Source organism: Prionailurus bengalensis, chromosome B3, assembly GCF_016509475.1.
Source record: "Prionailurus bengalensis isolate Pbe53 chromosome B3, Fcat_Pben_1.1_paternal_pri, whole genome shotgun sequence".
NCBI lineage: Eukaryota > Metazoa > Chordata > Mammalia > Carnivora > Felidae > Prionailurus > Prionailurus bengalensis.
In genome coordinates this window covers 119152616-119172669 of record NC_057355.1, presented here as the reverse complement: position 1 = coordinate 119172669, position 20054 = coordinate 119152616, and the positions used below count along the sequence as shown (strand labels likewise).

The 20054-nt window shown below is 54.7% G+C and overlaps 1 protein-coding gene across 4 annotated transcripts in view; it reads right to left on the bottom strand.

Annotated features, from left to right (window-relative positions):
• PAPLN (papilin, proteoglycan like sulfated glycoprotein) overlaps positions 1 to 20054 on the bottom strand; it is a 33540-nt gene that overhangs the window by 11595 nt on the left and 1891 nt on the right. For 2 of the 4 annotated variants that reach the window (XR_006293432.1, XM_043556530.1), the window contains exons 2-18: positions 18698 to 18769; positions 16288 to 16403; positions 15389 to 15449; positions 15038 to 15140; positions 13128 to 13258; positions 12181 to 12304; positions 11734 to 11814; positions 11477 to 11649; positions 11233 to 11356; positions 10713 to 10839; positions 10274 to 10339; positions 9532 to 9739; positions 8763 to 8945; positions 8426 to 8567; positions 1720 to 1800; positions 1316 to 1556; positions 199 to 319 (exon numbers count right to left, since the gene is read on the bottom strand). Coding sequence is in view for 3 of the 4 variants with exons in the window: in XM_043556530.1 (XP_043412465.1) it covers positions 199 to 319; positions 1316 to 1556; positions 1720 to 1800; positions 8426 to 8567; positions 8763 to 8945; positions 9532 to 9739; positions 10274 to 10339; positions 10713 to 10839; positions 11233 to 11356; positions 11477 to 11649; positions 11734 to 11814; positions 12181 to 12304; positions 13128 to 13258; positions 15038 to 15140; positions 15389 to 15449; positions 16288 to 16403; positions 18698 to 18769 (2154 nt within the window). In the remaining variant the exon portion in view is untranslated. Of the gene's footprint in view, positions 1 to 198; positions 320 to 1315; positions 1557 to 1719; positions 1801 to 8425; positions 8568 to 8762; positions 8946 to 9531; positions 9740 to 10273; positions 10340 to 10712; positions 10840 to 11232; positions 11357 to 11476; positions 11650 to 11733; positions 11815 to 12180; positions 12305 to 13127; positions 13311 to 15037; positions 15141 to 15388; positions 15450 to 16287; positions 16404 to 18697; positions 18770 to 20054 lie in introns of those variants that run through there. The other 2 variants (XM_043556531.1, XM_043556532.1) reach the window with 2 other exon arrangements.

The following is a 20054-nucleotide window of genomic DNA, read 5'->3' as shown; positions in this document are numbered from 1 at the left end:
GGGGAAGGAGGACAGGAAGAGGGAGGGACAGAATTGCAGTACCCCAGCCTCAGGGGAAGGTCAGATGGACCCCCCTGCACACACACACCCCCACTCCAGCCTAGGCCCGTATCTGAAGCCCAAGTGCAGACAGTCTGGATCACAGTGGCGCTGAGCAGGTGCGGGACTCCTGCCCACTCATGTGAACCAGACACTTACTGTGGAAGCCACTGCTCTCGACACCGGCCTTCTCCCGGTCTTATCACTGCTGTAAGATGCTGCACAGCCAGCTTGATGGGGCCCCTCAGCCACAGACACCCCATCAGGGCAGCACCCGTACCTAGACAAGCATTACACAGCAGTCTCGTCACCACCCAACCCCTGATCCCCACCCTCACGGGATCCCCTGAGCTTCCAGCATCCTGGAAACTGGGCTCTGAGGCTCCCTACGCTGGGAGCTGAGCAGTCAAGGATCCGAACGGGAGACACCGTGTCCTTCCACGTGGGGCATACCATTCTGCATGCCAAGCCACATCCACCAACCACTCAGTGGCAGCCAGGGACACAGCAGTAACACAATAAGCAGGGCCGTGTCTCCTGATACCTGACGGTTCCTCAACTCCTACCCAAGGTGGAAACCCCTAAGCGAGGAGAAAATTCACTAAGCCTGCACAAATCTTGGCTTCCCGGGTAGGTTTTACAAAATCGCAGCAGATGGGGGATGGGGAAAAGAGGGGTGAGCAGAGCCCTCCTCCTGTTTCAGCTCTGTCAACCACAAGACGGGAAGGAAGGGGAAAGAGGAACACATCAGAGCGCCTTCCGTGTGCCAGGCATCCTGGGACGGTTCCATCCTCACGGCAACCCAGCCTGTGGCTGTCACTGTTCCCAGTCTCACAGAGGAAGCCAAGACCAAAGGAATAACTTGCCCTGATCACGCAGCACACAGCGGATAGATCGCCACCGGGCTGCTGGCCCCAAAGTCTGGGCTCTCAGCGCCCCAGCCCCGGAGAGACCGGTAGCCTGGTTTGGATCTGGAAGCTAGAATTCTATCCCACGTGCCTTCCCAGAGCCTCAGGCTACACCTCAACGGGCTGACTTCGGTAGCGAAAGCGGAAATTCTTACCCCCACTCTGCACATTAGGAAGGTCAGTGACAGGAAGCAGAGTCCCCAAGACTGCACAGTCAGGGCAGCTGGGAGATAACACCTCGGAAGTCCCATCCCTGAGCTCTGCAAACCCCACCCCCTCTCTGCTCGGAGTCGCTGCCCTGCCCATCAGATACCATCCCCCGGCCCCATCTCCCTTCTTTGACTTGGTGAAGAGGAAGAGGCACCTACCTGCTCTGCTGACATGAGGCCCCAGGACAGCCCTGCCACTGTGGCCCAAGAGATACAGTGTGGCCGTCAGGACAGCACCCATAGGGGCTGAGTCTGCAGTCGTGGGGTGCCAAGCCAGACTGTCTGTGTGGGGATTGCTGAAAAGAGGGGGCTGGGGCTGGCAGGTGGAGGCCCTGGGCTCCTGTGGGGTTTCCTTGGGCCGAGGGCTGCTCTTGACGGGCCCACCACTGGCCTCTGGAATCTAGAAAGAAGAGGAAGCAAAAGACACATGAGGTGTCCGCCTGGACACCTCTCCATCTATGTCCACACCAGACCTACCTCTCCCCAGCCCCCCTAAACCACCTACCCCCCTCCAACCTCCATCTCCAGGGCCCTGTGTTGGGGGCTTCCACTGAGCTTCTCACCTGAGGTGGGGGCCGCCTGAGGTCCCAGAGATATGCGAGGATCCCCGGGGCTGCTGTGCATGTCCTGCATGCTGGGGACGCCTGCAGGGAGTGGGCGGTCAGGCCCACGCCGTGGCCACGCTAACCACCACGTGGTCCCACCCCACCACTCAGGCAGCGCCTGGGGTACCCAGGACAGCAGAAGCGAGAATGAGCAGACCTGTGATTTCCTAAAACACCCTTCCCCTGTTTCAAGAGTCTTTAGTCCTAGAAAACACTGTTACATGTTGCGCAAAAAGAAAAGCCAGATATAAAATTAGCATCGGTGTTTGATCCCAACTACGTAAAACAAAACAATGATACTTTTAGATTGAACTGATGACAAGACAAACAATCCAATTAAAAAATGGGCAAAGTGGGGCACCTGGCTGGCTCAGTTGGTAGAACAGCCAACTCTTGATCTCAGGGTCGTGAGTTTGAGCCCTGCGCTGGGTGTGGAGATGACTTTAAAATCTTAAAGGGGTGCCTAGGTGGCTCAGTCCGTTAAGCATCCTACTCTTGATCTCTGCTCAGGTCACAATCCCAGTTCTTGAGTTCGAACCCCACATCAGGCTTTGCACTGATGGTGCAGAGCCTGCTTGGGATTCTGTCTCTCCTCCTCTCTGCTTCCCTCCCCCCCCCCGCCCCCGGCTTGTGCACCTGCTCACTCTCTCTCTCTCAACATAAATGAACTTTTAAAAAACGAAAATCTTAAAAAAAATAATTTTAAAAATGGGCAAAGAACTTGAACAGACATTTCTCCAAAGAAAATATACAAATGGCCAATAAGCACACGAAAAGATGTTCAACATCATCGGTCATTACAGAAATGCAAATCAAAGCCACAGTGAGATACTCCTTCACACCCACTAGCATGGCGGTCATCAAAAAGGCTGAAGTAAGAAATGTCAGTGAGGACGTGGGTGAACCGGAACCCTCAGGCACCGCGGGTGGAAATGTAAATTGGTGCAGCCACCATGGAAACAGTTCGGCAATTCCTCCAAAAGTTAAACATAGAATTATCATGGAGCCTAGCACTTTCTAAGGCATACACCCAAGAGAAATGAAAACACATGTCCACACAGAAACTTACGCACGAGCATTTATAGTAGTCTTATCTGTTAGGGCCAAAAGATGGAAACAACCCAAATATACATCCACAGAAGAATGAATAAGCAGGTTGTGGCATATCCATGGAATTGTTATCAGCCATAAGAAAGAGGTCGTGCTGATGTGTGCTCCAGCCTGGATGAACCTTAAAAGCATTCTGCTGCCTGGGTGGCTCAGTCGGTTAAGCATCTGACTCTTGATTTCAGCTCAGGTCCTCATGACCTCACAGTCACAGGATCAAACCCCGTGGCGGGGGGAGGGGCTGGAGCCTGCTTAAGATTCTCTCTCCCCCTCTCTTTGTGCCCTTCCCCCCACACCGCACTCTCTTCTCTCTCAAAATGATAAAATTGAGAAAAAAACATCCTGCTGAGTGAAAGGTAGGCACAAAAGGTGTATTATTCCTTTTATACGATACATCCAGAACAGGCAAATCCATAGAGACAGAAAGCAGATCAGCTTACCAGGGAAGGCAGTTAGGGTTAGCGGGGAGTGATTACTTAAGGGCTACAGCAGGGTGCTTTTATGGGTGATGAAATATTTTAAAACTAGAGGAGAGCGGGTGATCGTACAACATTGTGAGTACACAGCACCAAAGCATACACTTTGCAACGGTTAACAGTATGTTACGTGAATTTCACCTCAATAAAAAAATTCCATATTAAAAACACTTGTTTCAAAAAAAAAAAACACAATTTGATTGACAGATGAAGGGATGGGAGTAAATCATGAAAAAGCACATATAACAAAATAGCAGGTATAGAATTTAAGTGTGGGCACATGGCTGCTTGCTATACAGTTCTTCAACTATTCTGTATGTTTAAAATTCTTCACCAGCCTTCCTCAAAAAATTAAAAATAGGCGCCTGGGTGGCTCAGTCCATTAAGCGTCCAACTTCGGCTCAGGTCATGATCTCACAGTTCATGAGTTTGAGCCCCACATCGGGTCCTGTGCTGTCAGCCCAGAGCCTGGAGCCTGCTTCAGATTCTGTATCTCTCTCTCTCTCTCTCTCTCTCCCTGACCCTTCTTTGCTTGTGCGCTCTCTCAAAAATAAAGACTTTTAAGAAATTAAAAGAATTACCACATGACCCCCAGTAATTCTACTACTATTTACCCAAAGAATACAAAAACACTAATTCAAAAAGATGTATGTATCTCTATGTCTATGCAGCATTATTTACAGTAGCCAAGATTTGGAAGCAACCTAAGTGTCCATCGACTGATGAATGGATAAAGAAGGTGTACATATGCACAATGGAATATTACTCAGCCATAAAAAGAACGAAATCTTGCCATTGGCAACAGCATGGATGGATCTAGAGAGTATAATGCTAGGCAAAATAAAAGAAAGACAAATACTCTAGGATTTCACTCATATGTGGAATTTAAGAAACAAATGAACAAAGAAAAAAGAGAAAGAAACAGACTTGTAACCACAGAGAACTGATAGCTGCCAGAGGGGCAGCGGGTGGGGGGTGGGGGAAATAGGTAAAGGAGATTAAGAGCACATTTACCACGATGAGCGCACGGAGTAGAGAATTGTTGAATCACTACATTGTATACCTCGAACTAATATAATACCGTATGTTAAATATACTGGAATTAAACAAACAACCAGGCCTGTCTTCCTGAGCAGATGAGGGTCTGCTCAGAAACATGAGAGATTTTTTTCACCACCTTATTGTCCAACTTGGTAACAAACTTACGAAAAATCATGCATTATACCATTCCCGTGGGTGAATTTTATGGTATGTACTTAACCACTTCAGAGTTATCAAAAAGATTTTTTGTCATAAAATGGAGAAAACCACAAAAGGGTGAGTAAGTATGAACAGGAATTTTTCTTTATGATGCATAACAGCACTCACCCCAAAATGCTCCTGGTGAAAGGTTCTGAGCACTTCGTGGGGGTGGGGGGAGTGGGGGAGTGTGGTGACAGGATGGGAGTGGGGGACTTCCTTCTATTTATCTGTGTGTTTCAAATTTTCCACAATACGCATATTACCACATAATGGAACAAAGTTATAAAAACTAAGTGAAAATTCCATCTCCACAAGGACTAGCTCTTGCCAGCCCCCAGGGAATATTCAAAAAATACTTTAGGGCCGGAAGACCCTAGCAGATACGCAGTAAAATCTGTTTTCGTTTCATGGCCTCTCCCACCCAGGCCGAACCCCAGGAGAAGGCAGACTCACACTCTCTCCCCAGTTCCGTCATCTCCTGCGGGCACCCCCAGAACCACATTCACAATCCCCAGCCAGCAGGCCCCTCTGTCAGCTCAACTTGAAAGACACCTTTCTGCCCAGCCCACCCTGCCCCGGCTTCCCCTCTTCTCACCCACCTTTCGCGCTTTACTTGGAGTCCGGGGCCCCTTCCCACACACCACGTGGGCCCCAGGCTCTGCTGGGCAAGTGCCTGGCCCTTCCTGTTCAGGGCCCCTGTGAGCGCTTGCATTTCTGCAGCCTGCTCCCCGCCAGGCTCCTGCTCCCACAGGCTCCGCTTCAGACTGTCCTCCTAAATAGCTTTCACGGGGTCACTATCAACCTGCAAAGCTTTCAATGGCTCCCCTGGGCCTATCGGACAAAAATTTTTTTTTAATTTATTTTTAACGTTTATTTTTTTTTTTTATTAAATTTTTTTTTTCAACGTTTATTCATTTTTGGGACAGAGAGAGACAGAGCATGAACAGGGGAGGGTCAGAGAGAGAGGGAGACACAGAATCTGAAACAGGCTCCAGGCTCTGAGCTGTCAGCACAGAGCCCAACACGGGACTCGAACTCACGGACAGTGAGATCGTGACCTGAGCCGAAGTCGGACGCTTAACCGACTGAGCCACCCAGGCACCCCCCTATCGGACAAATTTAATCGGCAGTCCCGGCCTGAGGTCCCCAGCCCTAAGAGCCCCACCTACCCTGGACAGACCTCCTGCCACCACCCCCGCACCCTGGCTGAGGGCTGGCTCTGGGGCCCTACTGGCCTCAGGCAGAGCTAGCTACTGAGCACTTGGAATGTGACCAGAGTGACCGAGAAACTGAGTTTTACGTTTATTCTAATTAGAATTAACTTAGTTTTACACTTAAAAACTGATGCTCGATTCACTTAGTGGAAAATGCTTCAGTATGTTTGGAACAACTTCAGTATGCGACTCTACTCTTCCAACTGTACATTTTATGAAATCTAAATATAGATCAAGTATGCCAGTGAAATTTTAGCAACTGAATTAAGATATGCTGTCTGAGTGATGCACGGAATTTAGAAGATTTATTTTTTTTAATCTTGTGAAAAAAGAATGTAAAATATCCTGCCATTTTTTGTATTGCTTACATGTTAAAAATATTTAATTGGGTTAAATAAAACATTATTTTAAAAAAATGTTTTGAATGTTTATTTTTGAGGGGGAGAGACAGAGCGACAGAGCACAAGCAGGGGAGGGGCAGAGAGAGAGAGGGAGACACAGAATCCGAAGCGGGCTCTAGGCTCTGAGTTGTCGGCACAAAGCCCGACGTGGGGCTCGAACCCACGAACTACAAGATCATGACCTGAACCGAAGTCAAACGCTTAACCGACTGAGCCACCCAGGGGCCCCCCGCCAAACACTATTTAAATTAAGGAAATTTTTAAGTAATCTTTATACCCGACAACATGGGACTTAACCCACTACCTTGAGATTGAGTCACATGCTCTACTGACAAAGCCAGCCAGGCGCCCTGAACAAAACATTATTTAATATAAATTCACCTGTTCCTTTCTCCTTTCTTAAGTTTATTTATTTTGAGAGAGAGAGAAAGAGAGCGAGCGAGCAGGGGCGCACAAGAGGGGGAGGGGCAAAGAGAGAGAGAATGGGAGAGAGACAGAATCCCAAGCAGGCTCTGCACCATCAGCGCAATGTGGGGCTCGAACTCATGAACTCTGATATTGTGACCCGAGCTGAGATCAACAGTCAGACGCCCAACCAACAGTGCCACCCAGGCGCCCCTTCTTCCTACTTTTTAAATGCGATTCTTAGAACATTTTAAGTAACAGATGTGGCTTCCCTCTATTTCTGCCAGCAAGTGCTGCTCTAGAAAGAGAAGGAGCAGAGGCTTCCGCAGGACTCCCCTGGGCACACCAGTTAGCACCGCAGCGTTAGTAACGGTACCTACACCCCAGAAGCCACCTAAGTTCTAACTTCCCGCCCATCACGGACTTCTGTCGAGAAGTCAGGAGATGAGAAAACGTTCACACACCAAAGGGCTGTAAGGGGGGGAAAGCATGCACAAAATCCCACACACAAAACAAGGAAACACACTCGATTCATCCCACTAACGCATGGGATTGAGGCAATCCCACTTGTCTATATGCTGCTTTCCTAATATCTTCCGATTTTCTACAACGAACACAGATTATTTTTATAAAAGTAGCAGTGAAGGTTATTTCTTTTGCACTTCAGCCTGGCCTGAAATGCTTTCGGTTTCCTTCCTTTCTACCTACGTGAATGCCTCTCTGGGGCAGGCTCAGGGCCACCTCTTCCAGGAAGGTGTCAGTGGTTCCAGGGGGCTTGACTCAGAGGAGCTGGAGGGCCCTCCTGCTCATGCACCACAAAGGCCAGGCCAGGCCGAGGCACCCCAGGAGCCTGGCCCAGGGGCCCCCACACGGCCTCACCACCACTGCTTCCGACCCTTTGCTTATCAAGCTCTGTGTGTTCAGGCACGGTGCCAAGTTACCATCGTAAGAAAAGCACCCTTATTAACCCCATTGTACGGGTGGGCAAATTGAGAATCAGAGAGGAGAGGCACTCACCCAGAGCCACGTGGCTGGTCAGCAACAGAGAGTAGAGACTTAAACTCAGGTTAGCTGCTAACTCCAGACAACTTGCTCTTAGTCACCATGGCAGGGGCCTCCCTTGAAGGTCTACCATCGTGGCTCACGGGGCCCTCACCACTAGCACGTCAGGGCCAAACACACCTTCCTACGGTACCAGGGGCCGCCACCCACACTCCCCTCCTCCCAGCTGAGCCCCAACCCACATTCTTCCTCTATATCCCGTCCTCACACCGAGCAAGTACCGGCCTCTGGGCCCTTTGTCCTGCAGCTCCTTGTACCTGGGACATCTTTCCCCGTCAGGATGGGGGTGAGGGGAAGGGGAAGACAAGGGCAGGAGCAGTGTGTGAGGACAAGCTCTCCTGGTCCACCTCCCCCCTCTGTACTCAATCACGCAGTCATTCGATGATAAACATTTACCGAGTACCCACCTCGTGCTAAGTTCTGGCGGGGGGGGGGGGGTATAAACGGGAATAAGGAAGCCAGTAGGCCTGACAAGCCGTATGCAATCACTGTGGCACAAGGAAGTAATCCCAAGAGTGACGGCAGTTACGTGGGCTTTGGGGGATGGGATGGGGACACGGCCTCAGATGGGGAAACCGGACTGATCACGGGGCTGCACAGAGTTAGAGGCTGCGGGCGGCAAAGCCTTCAGCAGACAGAGACGCAGGAGCCCCGCCGGTGCCCGGGTGGCACTTAGGAAGCGCTGGCTGGTTCGTGGTGGGGAAAGACGTCAGGCCAGGCACACTCCACACCCCCTCCACCCCCACCCTGTCCTCACCTGGAGGAAGGTGGCAGGGCTGTGTGTTACAGGGCTCCACCTCCCCAGGCTTGGACTGCACCAGGCTCCCACAGCGGCTGGGCGGCCCGAGGGCACAGACGACCTGGCGACGCCGAGTGCCCGAGCTGCAGCTCTTGGAGCACTGGGGCCCGCGGGGTAGGCGTGCAAACAGAAGGAGAGAGACCCTGAGGCTGGGGGTGCCCACAAGGAAGGGAGGGGGAACACGCCCGGTAATGCAGGTCAGACCCAAGCATGGTCAAGTGTCCGGCCACCCGTCAGAGACCCAAGGGGCCGGGATTGGGCAGCAGCCATGGAAGGGAAGGAGGCAAGTGCTCACTAGACCCCAGGCGCCCACATGCCAGGCCTGGTCGCTGACGGGGGGACAGTCTTCATGCGCGCAGGGCTCAGAGACGGGGGGGCGGTCCTCCAAGGAGCACGCTGTCGCCTGGAGCAGAGACCCCTCATCGCCCCGGCAAGTGACACTCCGCTTCCGGATCCCGGCACCACAGCTGACAGAACACTGTAAGGACCAGGCTGTCAGCAGGAGCTCGTCCTCGCCCGGAGGAGCCATGCCAGGGCAGACAGCTGGAGGCGCACCTGCCGGCACGGAGGGTGGACAGCACTCTACTGCCCACGTCCGGTTCCCGGGCACAGGGAGGCTGAGTCACTCTTCTGAGGCCACACAGCCTACACCAGGGCTGCTGACACCAAGCTTAGGTACATTTTCCACATCCCCTCGTTCGAAAGTTGGACATATGTACGTGCCGGAAGCAGCTGACCAGCAGCCCCAGACAGTGCCAGCTCCTCCCTCGCCCCCAAACAATGGGCTCAGCTGCTTCTTCGTGCCAAGGCAAAACCTTTCCCACCCTGCCTGGGATCCTGGAGAAGGAGGAAGAGTCCAAGAAGCTCCTCCTAGCCCCCGCCTTGGCCACAGCTCCCAAGACCGCCTAGCAGGTCACCTTACCTCTCCGGATCTATTTCCCCAGCAGAGGAGAAGCCTCCCAGTCAGACTCTGCTGCCGCCCAGGCCCCCAAGGCCCAGCACCTGATTTCCTCCCCTCCCTCCACCCCACCCCCACCCCAGCCCCTTCTAGGCAGGGGCCTCACCTCTCCCCAGGGCTCCGCGCTCCAGGATGCACAGCGCTGCAGGTTGCAAGGCCGCATGGTGGGGGGCTTCCCGGGCAGGCCTGCACACTCGGCCTCCTCAGTGGCCTCCTGGACGCCAGCCCCATCGGACAAGACGCAGTAGACAGAGCGGGACTGGGAGCCGCCGCCACAGGAGGCTGAGCAGGGCGACCAGGGCCCCGTCTTCCAGCTGGCAGGGAGCAGGAATCTGGTCAGGCTGGCCCAGCAGCAGGAGCCGGAGCCCAGGCCCAAGCTGGCACCGGCTGTCACACGCAGAGTGGGCTGGGGATCCCCCAACCCGGCCCCAATCTAGGCCCGACAGGTGCAGGGGGAGGGGAGGCAGAAAGCTCTGCACCAAAGGCCAAGCCCTCCACTTGCCATCTCCCACCACCGAGCACTGGTCCCTACAGCACGGAGCCTAGCTGCCCGTTTTAGCTTTCCTGTCCTCACTCGATCCCCCTTTCTCCTTCTCACCAGGTGCCCTGTCGTCCCCAGCCAGACTCCATTGCCACTGCATCTGACCTTAGCTGGGGCATCTCCCAGAGGGGTCGTGCTCACCCACTCGTGGAGTGGTACTGCCCGGCCCTGCGGCACAAGGACCAGAGGACAGGGCAGCCCCGAGTGCACCATGCAAAGCCAAGCCCACCACCATCCCGAGAGGCCAGCTGCCACCAAGGCCATGGACTGCACCAACGTGGCAGGGAGCCTGTGGCCTGCAGATTACCTGTTCCTGCAGGCACGCTGGGCCCCAGCAAGGTGCCACGCTCTGGGCTGGTGCAGGTAAGAGGTCCTTGGTGCGTGAACAAAGGCATGGCTGATGCCCACAGGCCCTCTGGCCCGATCCCTGGCCCACTTCTTGGCATCTGCCAAGTCCCCTGCTGGCTCAGACAGGGCCTCCAGTACCTTTCCCCCACTCTCCCACCACCGTCCTGGACATTCTGAGCACTGGGCACACATGAATGGACAGAACAGCCCTGGATCTCATGCCCATGCCCCTCTACTGCTTTCCCCCCGTGGCAGCTGCCTCTGCCCCACTCTGGCCACAGCTGTAGGGAGACCTGGACTAACCCAACTGTTTGCTCAAGTGGCCTAGAGACCACACTGCCTTCCTATCCAAGGGCCCGGGCCCCACCATGGGTGGAGGGGGCTGGCAGAGGCCTCACCGCTTGGTCTGCGGACAGGGGTGAGTGCTGCAGGGGCGGTGGTCAGTCGGCCGCAGCTGGGGCTGGCACATGTGGTCAGGGTAGACCTCGTTGTCAGTGGTGCAGAACACTGGGCGGGACTGGTGACCTGTAGAGGCCCGGCCATCGCGGGCAGGGGGGGGTCCGTCAGCCTCCACCAAACGCATTCTCTGGGCTGGGCATCATTCTGGACACACCCCAAGTGTCATCTTGATTCTCAGCTGACCCCCTGGGATAGGTGCCATCGTCATCTCCAATTTACAGATGAGGCAACTGAGGTTTGAGGAGTATGATCTGCTGGTGATGGAACCCTACTACGATGCATGGTCATCGGCTCCGAGCCCAGCCTCCGCTGCCACCTTGGGGAAGCCTTCTTTGGTTCTCTTAGCTTAGAAGGGGGGGGACCCTTCATGGAGTCCCCAACCCCTGGGTTTCCTCCAGGTGACCCCCAAGACATGCAAATGCCCCACGTACGTGTCCATCTCCCCGGGGCTGCCCTCACCTCCACCGCACTCGGTGCTGCAGTCACTCCACGAGCCGTGGCTCCAGTGGAAGCCGGGCCGGGGGCTGCCCAGGGGCAGGTGGTACTCGTAGCTCACGCCTGGGTTGGGCTCCTGGCTGAGGAGCTGTGCGGGAGGGTCCTCACTGAGGCCTGCCCCCAGTGGGATCCCTCCTCATCAGCAGGACAGTGGCCCCCACCTCGCCTCTCGGGGAGCAGGTGGCCCCGCTCCCTGGCAGCCCCTCACCTCAATGACTAGGGGCTCTGAGGTGGGGCCACGAGCCAGGAGCCGCTCAGGTGCCAGGTCCCCCTCGGCCCCTCGCTCGTAGTGCAGGACAGTGCTGGCCACAGGCAGGGCCCAGGCACCCCCGATGGTCCAGTGCCCGTTGAGGTAGTATTCGCCACGGATGCTCTTCACCGCTGCGCAGAGGTGAGCCACCCGGTCAACAGCTGGGGCAGGACCCACCGCCCTGCCACAGCCCAGACTCACCCCGGACCACTCACCCAGGAAATTCCTGCTGGCGGCCGCCTCCTCCACCCGGATGCTGGTAGCCCCCGAGGGAATTATGAGGATCTGGTTGTAGCCTGCAGGGGCAAGGATACTCTGGGCCCACCCACGCCCCGGCAGCACAGACGGGGTCAGGGACAGGCAGGGCTGGGCAGCTTGGGGAAGAGTCCTCCAGAAGGGAAAGTGGTCCCGCAAAGGTGAGAAGGGTCGGCAGGCTTGGGCGCCCAAACTGACTGGGGATTTGGGGGGAGGGAGGAGGAAATGGGGACCGTGGGGGAGGGTTGAGCAGGGGCATCCAGCTGGTGGCAGTGTGAGATCACACTTGCCAGACTGGACCCTCCCAGTGCCATGAGGGTTACTCGGATGGAATGGAAGGCAGGAGAGGAAGGGACAGGCAACACACCCTCGTCTCAACGGCCTGTGGGCCCCCAGAGAACCCCCACCTCTGCTGAGGTCATTGGCATCAAAGGTGCCTGTGACGGGGTAGCAGGTGGTGCCGTCACCCCCACACTGCAGACACTTGTCCTCCTCCTTTGATGAGTCTAGGTTGTGGTCACAGCCAACGGCCTACCGGGCAGAGGAGGAGATGAAAAAGACCAGGGGGAGTCACAGATACACCAGGATCCAAACGCTGGTCGCTGGTCAGATCAGGGAAGAGCAGTGAGTACTCATCAGCCATTGAGGCCGAGTAAGCATTGGATGTAGCCTGTGGCCGGCCATCTACCTCTTCTGCCGGCTCAGCACCCGTCTCCCCTCCTCTGGCAACAACACCTCATTTCCCACAGTGTGGACAGAGCCCCCCAACGGTGGGTGTGGGCAAATCAGCAGGTTCTACGCCTTGCTCAAAGAGAGTGGTTCACGGGACGCCCCGAGCCAAGACAAATCAGAGGGAGCCCCAGCTCACTGGAACTCCTGGAAAGAGGGCACCCTCTCCAGCCAGAGCTTGGAGCTGCTGGTGGCCATGTACACACCTCACGTTTCCAGCAATCTCATCCAGGCACCTGAAGTTGCCAGCCCATCCCCCGATGGCTTTTCCCCCCCCCTTTGTCAGTTTTAGTTGGGTTTCTGTAACTTGCCACCCAGAGGGTTGCTCTTATCCCGGTGCTCAAGTTTTCAAAGGGCAAAGTTAAAAGGTCCTAGGGCATCTACAATACAAAGACACCTTAGAAGCTGGTCATGGTAAGACATCAAGCTCATGAGAGCCACTGGCCCTGCTGGCGTGGGGCAGGGGACATCCTGCAATAAGCCTGAGTGGGGCCCCAGGCTGAGTAACAGGGGTGTGGGGGTGGGGGGGTGGGCAGGGGGACATCCTTCAATAAGCCCAAGGACAGGATGGGCAGCATGGGGGGAGGCAGGGAGCAGGTGGGAGGTGGGCAGGGGCGCAACTCACCCGGCAGCTGCCCTCCACACACACGTCCCGTTTGCCAGGCTCGCAGGGTGTCCCGTCCACGACAGCCTCCCTGTGCTTGTAGTAGAAGTTCTCCCCCTTGGGAATGCAGTTCAGTTCACACTTGTTCGGGGCTGAGCAGGCAAAGGGAAAAGCTGAGACCCCGGGCAAGCACCAAGTCCTACCCTAGGAACAGGGAAGCACGGGCAGGGGCCAGAATCACACAGATGGCAGAGAGAGAAAGCCCTTGCCGCAGTTCCCCCAGTGGCTCAGAACCCCGCCCCACCCCAGGGAGAAGGGACGGCCACAAAACTGCTGCATTCCTGGGGATCAAGTTGAAGAAAAACCCCAAGATAAAAAGCCAGCCACTTGAAGAGGTCTACCTCATCCTTATAGACAAGCCCATGTGTTAACAGTCAGCTATTCTAAGGAAATTATTCATAGAATACTATGCACGTTGACTTTGCTATAAAGAATTACAAGGACTAGGGGCGCCTGGGTGGCGCAGGCGGTTAAGCGTCCGACTTCAGCCAGGTCACGATCTCGCGGTCCGGGAGTTCGAGCCCCGCGTCAGGCTCTGGGCTGATGGCTCAGAGCCTGGAGCCTGTTTCCGATTCTGTGTCTCCCTCTCTCTCTGCCCCTCCCCCGTTCATGCTCTGTCTCTCTCTGTCCCAAAAATAAATAAACGTTGAAAAAAAAATTAAAAAAAAAAAAAGAATTACAAGGACTATGCGGTAACATGTGAAGATGCTCATAACACACGATGCAAAATGGTGCTATGTAATAACCATAAATGCGTAAATGTATATAGAGAAAATAACGTGAAAAATGCTAAAATGGAATGCTAGACCAATCCTGTGAAACACCAAAGAAGGCATCCCTTGCATGACCCTTTCTAACCTTTCCTCTGTGTTCCAATTTTTTTCTTTTTAAAAATTTTTGTAAACATTTGAGAGAGACACAGAGGGAGACAGAGCATCCCAAGCAGGCTCCACGCTGTCAGCACGGAGCCTGCTGCAAGGTCGAACTCACAAACCGCAAGACCACAGCCTGAGCTGAAATCAAGAGTTGGACGCTTAACCGACTGAGCCACCCAGGTGCCCCCTTATTTTTCTATAATACGGATACATTTAAATTATCCAGGCAGAGCAAAGAATGTCAACAGGCTCCCCTGGGGCCACTCCTCTAGCCAAGACCCTCTTCCCCATCCCTTGGTACACACAGGATATAAATGCTCATTTGATTCGGAATCCAGAGTACCATACTTCCCAGGAGTCATTTGCAATGGGCAGTGAAAACTAACACTCAGGATAAGCCTAAGGAATCTTCTGACGCCTCTAAAATGTTTTAATTGCGTACAAGTGTTTTTTCTGAAACCGTATTGCTCTAAAAATTAACCACTCTCCTCAAAGCTCTTCAGAGCAAGCCCTTGGGGGCCAGAGATCCTGAGTAAATGGACTCTTGCCATACCAAGCCCCTTGCAGCCCCAGCCTGCAGTTGGCCCAAACATGGACCCACCCTACCAGCACTCCTCCTCCCCAAGGCTTCTGTGCACCTTGAGGACCTCTGTGCACCATGAGGAATACTTCTGGAGCAGGCCAAACAAAGCCGCGCTTCACATGGCAAGGACGTGGCCTTCATGGCTTTGTTTGAAAAACAGAGATGGAAAAAAGGATGGAGAGACCTCAAAATGACCCCGGCTGTTGTGCTGCAGTGGGCACACGCCAGGAGAACGGTGGCACCGTAAGGTTGTTGTTGTTGTTTAATGTATTCGACAGAGCATCTGTAAAATGGTGGTAGGGATTGTGTAATGGAAGATCAATGTAGGGAGGAGATCCCAAACAGGTGGGGCGCAGTGTGGAGCAAGGCGGGGTGCGGCAGCAGGGGCACCGGTGCGGAGGACCGCCACTTACCCCCATAGTAGGGCAGCCATTTGTAACGCTTTCCCTGGAAGTCCTGGCCGTCGAACTGGGCACACTGCTCGGCCCGGAAGTCCCTGGCACCGGTGGGGCAGCTCTGCGGGGTGGGGGGGGCCAGCAGGGAAGGGAGGGGCAGGTGGGCGCTTCCTCCCCCCCCCCCACACCTCCTTGCTGTTTGGCGCAGCTCCAGAGCACCTCCTTGCTGGGGCTTTGGGCTGCTGGAGGGGAGGCTGTCATTTGCGGTGTGGGGTGAGGAAGGGGCTTCCCGCAGCCCAGGCTGTGCACCAGTGGGAGGACGCCCCGGGGACTGGGAGGTCAGCCGGGTAGGGGGTCCCAGAGCTTTACCTCAGTGTGGCAAGAACGGTGGCTCCGGACAGGGCCCACGCAGCTGGAGCCTCCGTCTGTCCTGAGGATGAGAACACCGCACCGGGAAGGCCCGGACCCTGCCAACCAACACCCCCTCCTCCTCCTGGGGCTCCCCCGCAGGCCCCGCTGGACAGAGGAGGGATGCCTGTGCACGCACAGGTTCCCCCAGGTAGGTGTAATGAGCCCCGAGTTTATACTTGGAAGAAGCTGGACTCAGCAGCCTATTCTGGACTTTCTCTAACTCAGGGCTACTTGGCCTCTTAAAGCAGTTTTCCAAAGAAAACCCGAATTCTGCCTTTGGAGATAAAATAAGACGGAATATATGCACATCTGGTAAGGTTTTTCTGCCATTTAAGGTGTATATGAGCATAAGGTGCTTAGAATAATAGCTCATGTCTCTTCCTCTTCACGCAAGGTTCTCAGGAATAGTGAGGTAACCCACCAACAGGCAAAGGGTCACCCCCTTGTTTTGTGCCCCACCCGCCATGGCACCTATCAGAGTGCAGGGCACATAGGCGCTTGATCCCTCACTTATTAAAGTGGGAGACACGTATACTTAAAGAGGCTGCAGGTGGAGAAAATGCACAGGTTAGCAATTGTTGAAGATCGTTCAGTAATTCACCAAGAATTTACTACACCTGCCACCTGAAGCATTAGGAACCAGAGACTCGGGCACGTGAGGCAGGCCTGTCTCTAGTTCCCCTGAAATCAGGTTGATTGCTGGAATCAGAGTGTACGTATGTAGGAAATGGACTTGATTCCAAATATTCCACTGATGCTGCTCCCAGGACAAACCTATTGCTCAGGACTAGCGGGCTCCCCGACCAGCCTGCCCCCTGCCCTCTTCTAACAGGCTGGCCCCGGCCAGCCTCCCCTACCTCTGGGAGTAGCAGGGGCGCTCCCGGAAGCTGATGCCCCCTCCGCAGGTCCGGCTGCAGGGGCCCCAGCTGCCCCAGGGGCCCCAGAGGTCACTCTGCCGCCTCACCTTGGGAGCCTGGAGGAAAAGACATGCAGAGGAGTGTGAGTCACTCAGCCCCCCACAAGGGCACTGGGCTCCCCAGAGGACCCTTGCCTAAAAACATTCCCCGATCTCACCTCGGGAGCCAGGCCCTTCAAGGACTCGGCAAGAACACCAGACACCCCGAACATTCATTTACAGAACTCGCCGGCTTTCACCATAAGGGGCCAAAAGCCCTACTGCAAGCATGCCCTGGCCTCCTGTGCCCAGCACCCACGAAGCAGACATCCACTTGCCCAGCAGATGGGAGGGAGGGACCAAGCCTGCCAGATCTTAGAGCCGGGCTACCTACCCCTCCACACTGTCTCCCCGAGGAACGAAAGCACATTTGGCTTCAGCCACGGGCAGCACAGGCATGCTTTGTTTCTCTATAATTACTCAAACCACAAGCTGATGGTGTGGAGCCAGAATAAGCGGGTCCAGCCCGTCCTCCTGCTGGCCTGTCCTCACCTGCTCCTGCTCTCAGTCCCCAGTCTCTCCTGTTCTGACTTCCTCCTCCCAGGGCAACTCAGGGGCCCCCTTTCCTGCTGCGCTCTTCCCAGGGCTGTGCTGTGCCGTGCAGGGGTGGGGGGTGAGAGAAGGTGTGAGTGGGTGGAAACAGAGGCAGAGGAAACCACTCCTGACCAGCCTGGGGTTGGCAGGCAGTGACTGGGCGTGATGGCCAGGGTGCATATCCGCTTTATTCATCCCTAACCCCTGTCAGCACTGAGAAGAGCCAAGAAGCACTCGGGGACCCCGTGGTGGCTCTGCCCTTGGCTGAGGCCAGAAATAGGAGGCAGCTGAGCTGGGTGCGTGCAGTGGAGGGGCGGAGGAGAGTTCTAGGCCCCACCTGAGCCACATGGTGTGGGGAGGAGGAGGCAGGAAAAGGTTGCTCAGGTGTTCCTAAGACAGAAAGCACCTAATAGGACCCAGGTCGTTTTGTGCACCTTGACTCACTTCACCTGCACAGGAACCTGAGGGTGGGTATTATAACCCCCAATTAAAGGGAATCTAAGGCCTGATGATTTGCTTACAGTCACACAATTGTTAGGGGGGTGGCTCTGGGTTTCCTCCTGGGGCCTTGACTCTGGCAACATAGCCCCTCCACCTGAGCGATGGCTTCATGCCCAGGCACCAGAGAAAGCCTGTGCCAAGGATCTCATGGTGTGACATTTAGGGAGCAAGGACCATGGGGTGGCAGAGGTGACCGTGGGCAGCTGGCCTCTAGCCCACCCATCACTCTGTGGCCCATGCTGCCTGGCCCTGCCCCTTCTCATCCTTGACTCACACTCTACAGAGGCGGCATTTCCCCTCCTTCCCCAGGGACTGCCTGTCTCACAGACGGTGGACAGGGATGTGGGGGTCCCCCTAGCAAAGAGCTCTCCGGGGGCAGGATGGGACCTGGCTGCTTCCATGCCTTCCACCCAGTCAATGCCAGCAGAAGCTTGGCAGGAGCAGCTCCCAGGACCAAGCCCAGCTCTATGGCCCCTCCTCTCCTGGAGGTTTGTCCTGCCATCTAGAAGATTTTTCATATAACCTCAGGCCCCCAGGTTTGCTCTCCAGGAAGCTGTTCTTCGGGCCCTGTTAACAAAACAGCTACACTGATCACCAGTGGGCTCCCGTGTCCTCTAAATTTGCACTAATGCAGTATCCATGAGCCTCGTGTGGCTATTTAAGTTAATTAAAGAAATCAAATCAAAGAAAAAACAATTCTTCAGCTGCACGAGCCACATGTCATGTGCTCGGTAGCCACGTGTAGCCACTCAGTAACCAAGTGTCTATCTTACAGGACAGCACAGATTCAGGACGTTGATCATCTCAGAGAGGTCTGTTGGCCATCCCTGCCCTGGATGCCAGCCCCCAGCGAGGAGGAATGACCGGCACCCACAAACCTCGAAGCACAAACAGTCAAGCTGAGGGGCAGCCCGCTTTGTCCCAGGCAGACTGCAGATGGGATGAGCCATCTAGCCTGCGTCTTGGCTTGTGCCAGCACAGCCCCCTCCCCTTCCTTCCTCCCTGGAAGACTACTGGGTGGGGGGAGGGCAGTGGCAAGTTGCCATTCCTGCAAACTGCACCCTGCAGCCTGGCGGGCAGCTCCGGGCACCTTGACTAGACCCCTTCAAGGTGCCATCCGCTTTTAAAGGAACTTTATTGTTTTTGGCCTTCCCTGCAGGGACAGGGCTCTGAGCTGCGGTGGGGTGGCTCCTCCCTGGTCCTAAACCCTGGGGCATTCCCCATCCCCCATTCCCTGCTCCCAAGCTGGGAGCCTGGCCAGGTAGGGCCGCACTCACCGAGGACCCAGGGGCCGGGGCCAGCAGCAGGGGCACGAGCAGGAACATCCGGATCTCGGCCTGCATCTCAGCCTGTGGGAGAGGCCGGGGTGGGCAGGGCAGGGATCAGGACCGGTCAGTGGGTGGGCAGGGGTGCATCCCTCCCTCCCCGTTGCCCACAGGTGACCAGAGAGCTACAGGGGGACCAGAGGGAAGGCCATGGGGCTCAGTGGCGCTCATGTCAGCAGGGAGGGGCGGGGTGGAAGTGGAGAAGGCCTACTAGTGGCTTCTAGAAGTCCAAGAGTATCTTCTTTCACGATTCAAAGGGGAAAAAAAGAGGGCAATTAAAGATACTTCTCGTTGAGGGGCATCTGGGTGGCTCAGTGGGCTGAGTGTCAGACTCTTGGTTTCCACTCAGGTCAAGATATGGTGGTTCGTGAGATGGAGCCCCCATGTAGGGCTCTGTGGTGACAGCGCAGAGCCTGCTTGGGATTCTCTCTCTCTCCCTCTCTCTCTGGCTCTCCCCTGCTCACATCATCTCTCTCTCAAAATAAATAAATAAGCGTTTAAAAAAAATACTTCTTGTTGAAAGACCGGTTCAGAATCAAAGCAATCAGCCTATTTTTAATTTAGCAAGAGGTTGCTTTTTAAATTTTTTTTTTTTTTTTGAGAGAGCGTGAGAATGAGTGGGGGAGGGGCAGAGAGAGGAGAGAAAGAATCCCAAGCAGGCTCCACACTCTCAGCTCGCAGAGCCCAAGCAGGGCTCTATCTGAAGAACCCCGAGATCATGACCAGAGCAGAAGTCAAGAGTTGCATGCTGCACCGACTGGGCCACCCAGGCACCCCAAGAGATTGCTTTTTAAAAATCCATTACAGGGATGCCTGGGTGACTCAGTTAAGCATCCAACTTCAGCTCAGGTCATGATCTCCAGGTTTGTGGGTTCAAGCCCCGCGTCGGGCTCTGTGCCAACAGCTCAGAGCCTGGAGCTTGCTTCAGATTCTGTCTCCCTCACTCTCTGCCCCTGTCCCACTCATGCTCTGTCTCTCTCTCTCTCTCTCAAAAATAAATAAACATTAAAAAAAATTTTTGTTTAATCCATCACACCAGTTGTTTCTAAAACTTGTTAATATAGGGGCGCCTGGCTGGCTCAATGGGTGGAGCATGTGACTCTTCATGAGAGGGTTGTGAGTCTGAGCCCCACGGTTAGGTGTAGAGATTACTTAAAAATAAAATCTTACAAATATATATATATATATATATATATATATATATAATTTTTTTAAAGAAATTCTCTGGGGGTGCCTGGATGGCGCAGTCAGTTAAGCGCCCAACATGGGCTCAAGTCATGATCTCCAGGTTTGAGTTCAAGCCCCAAAG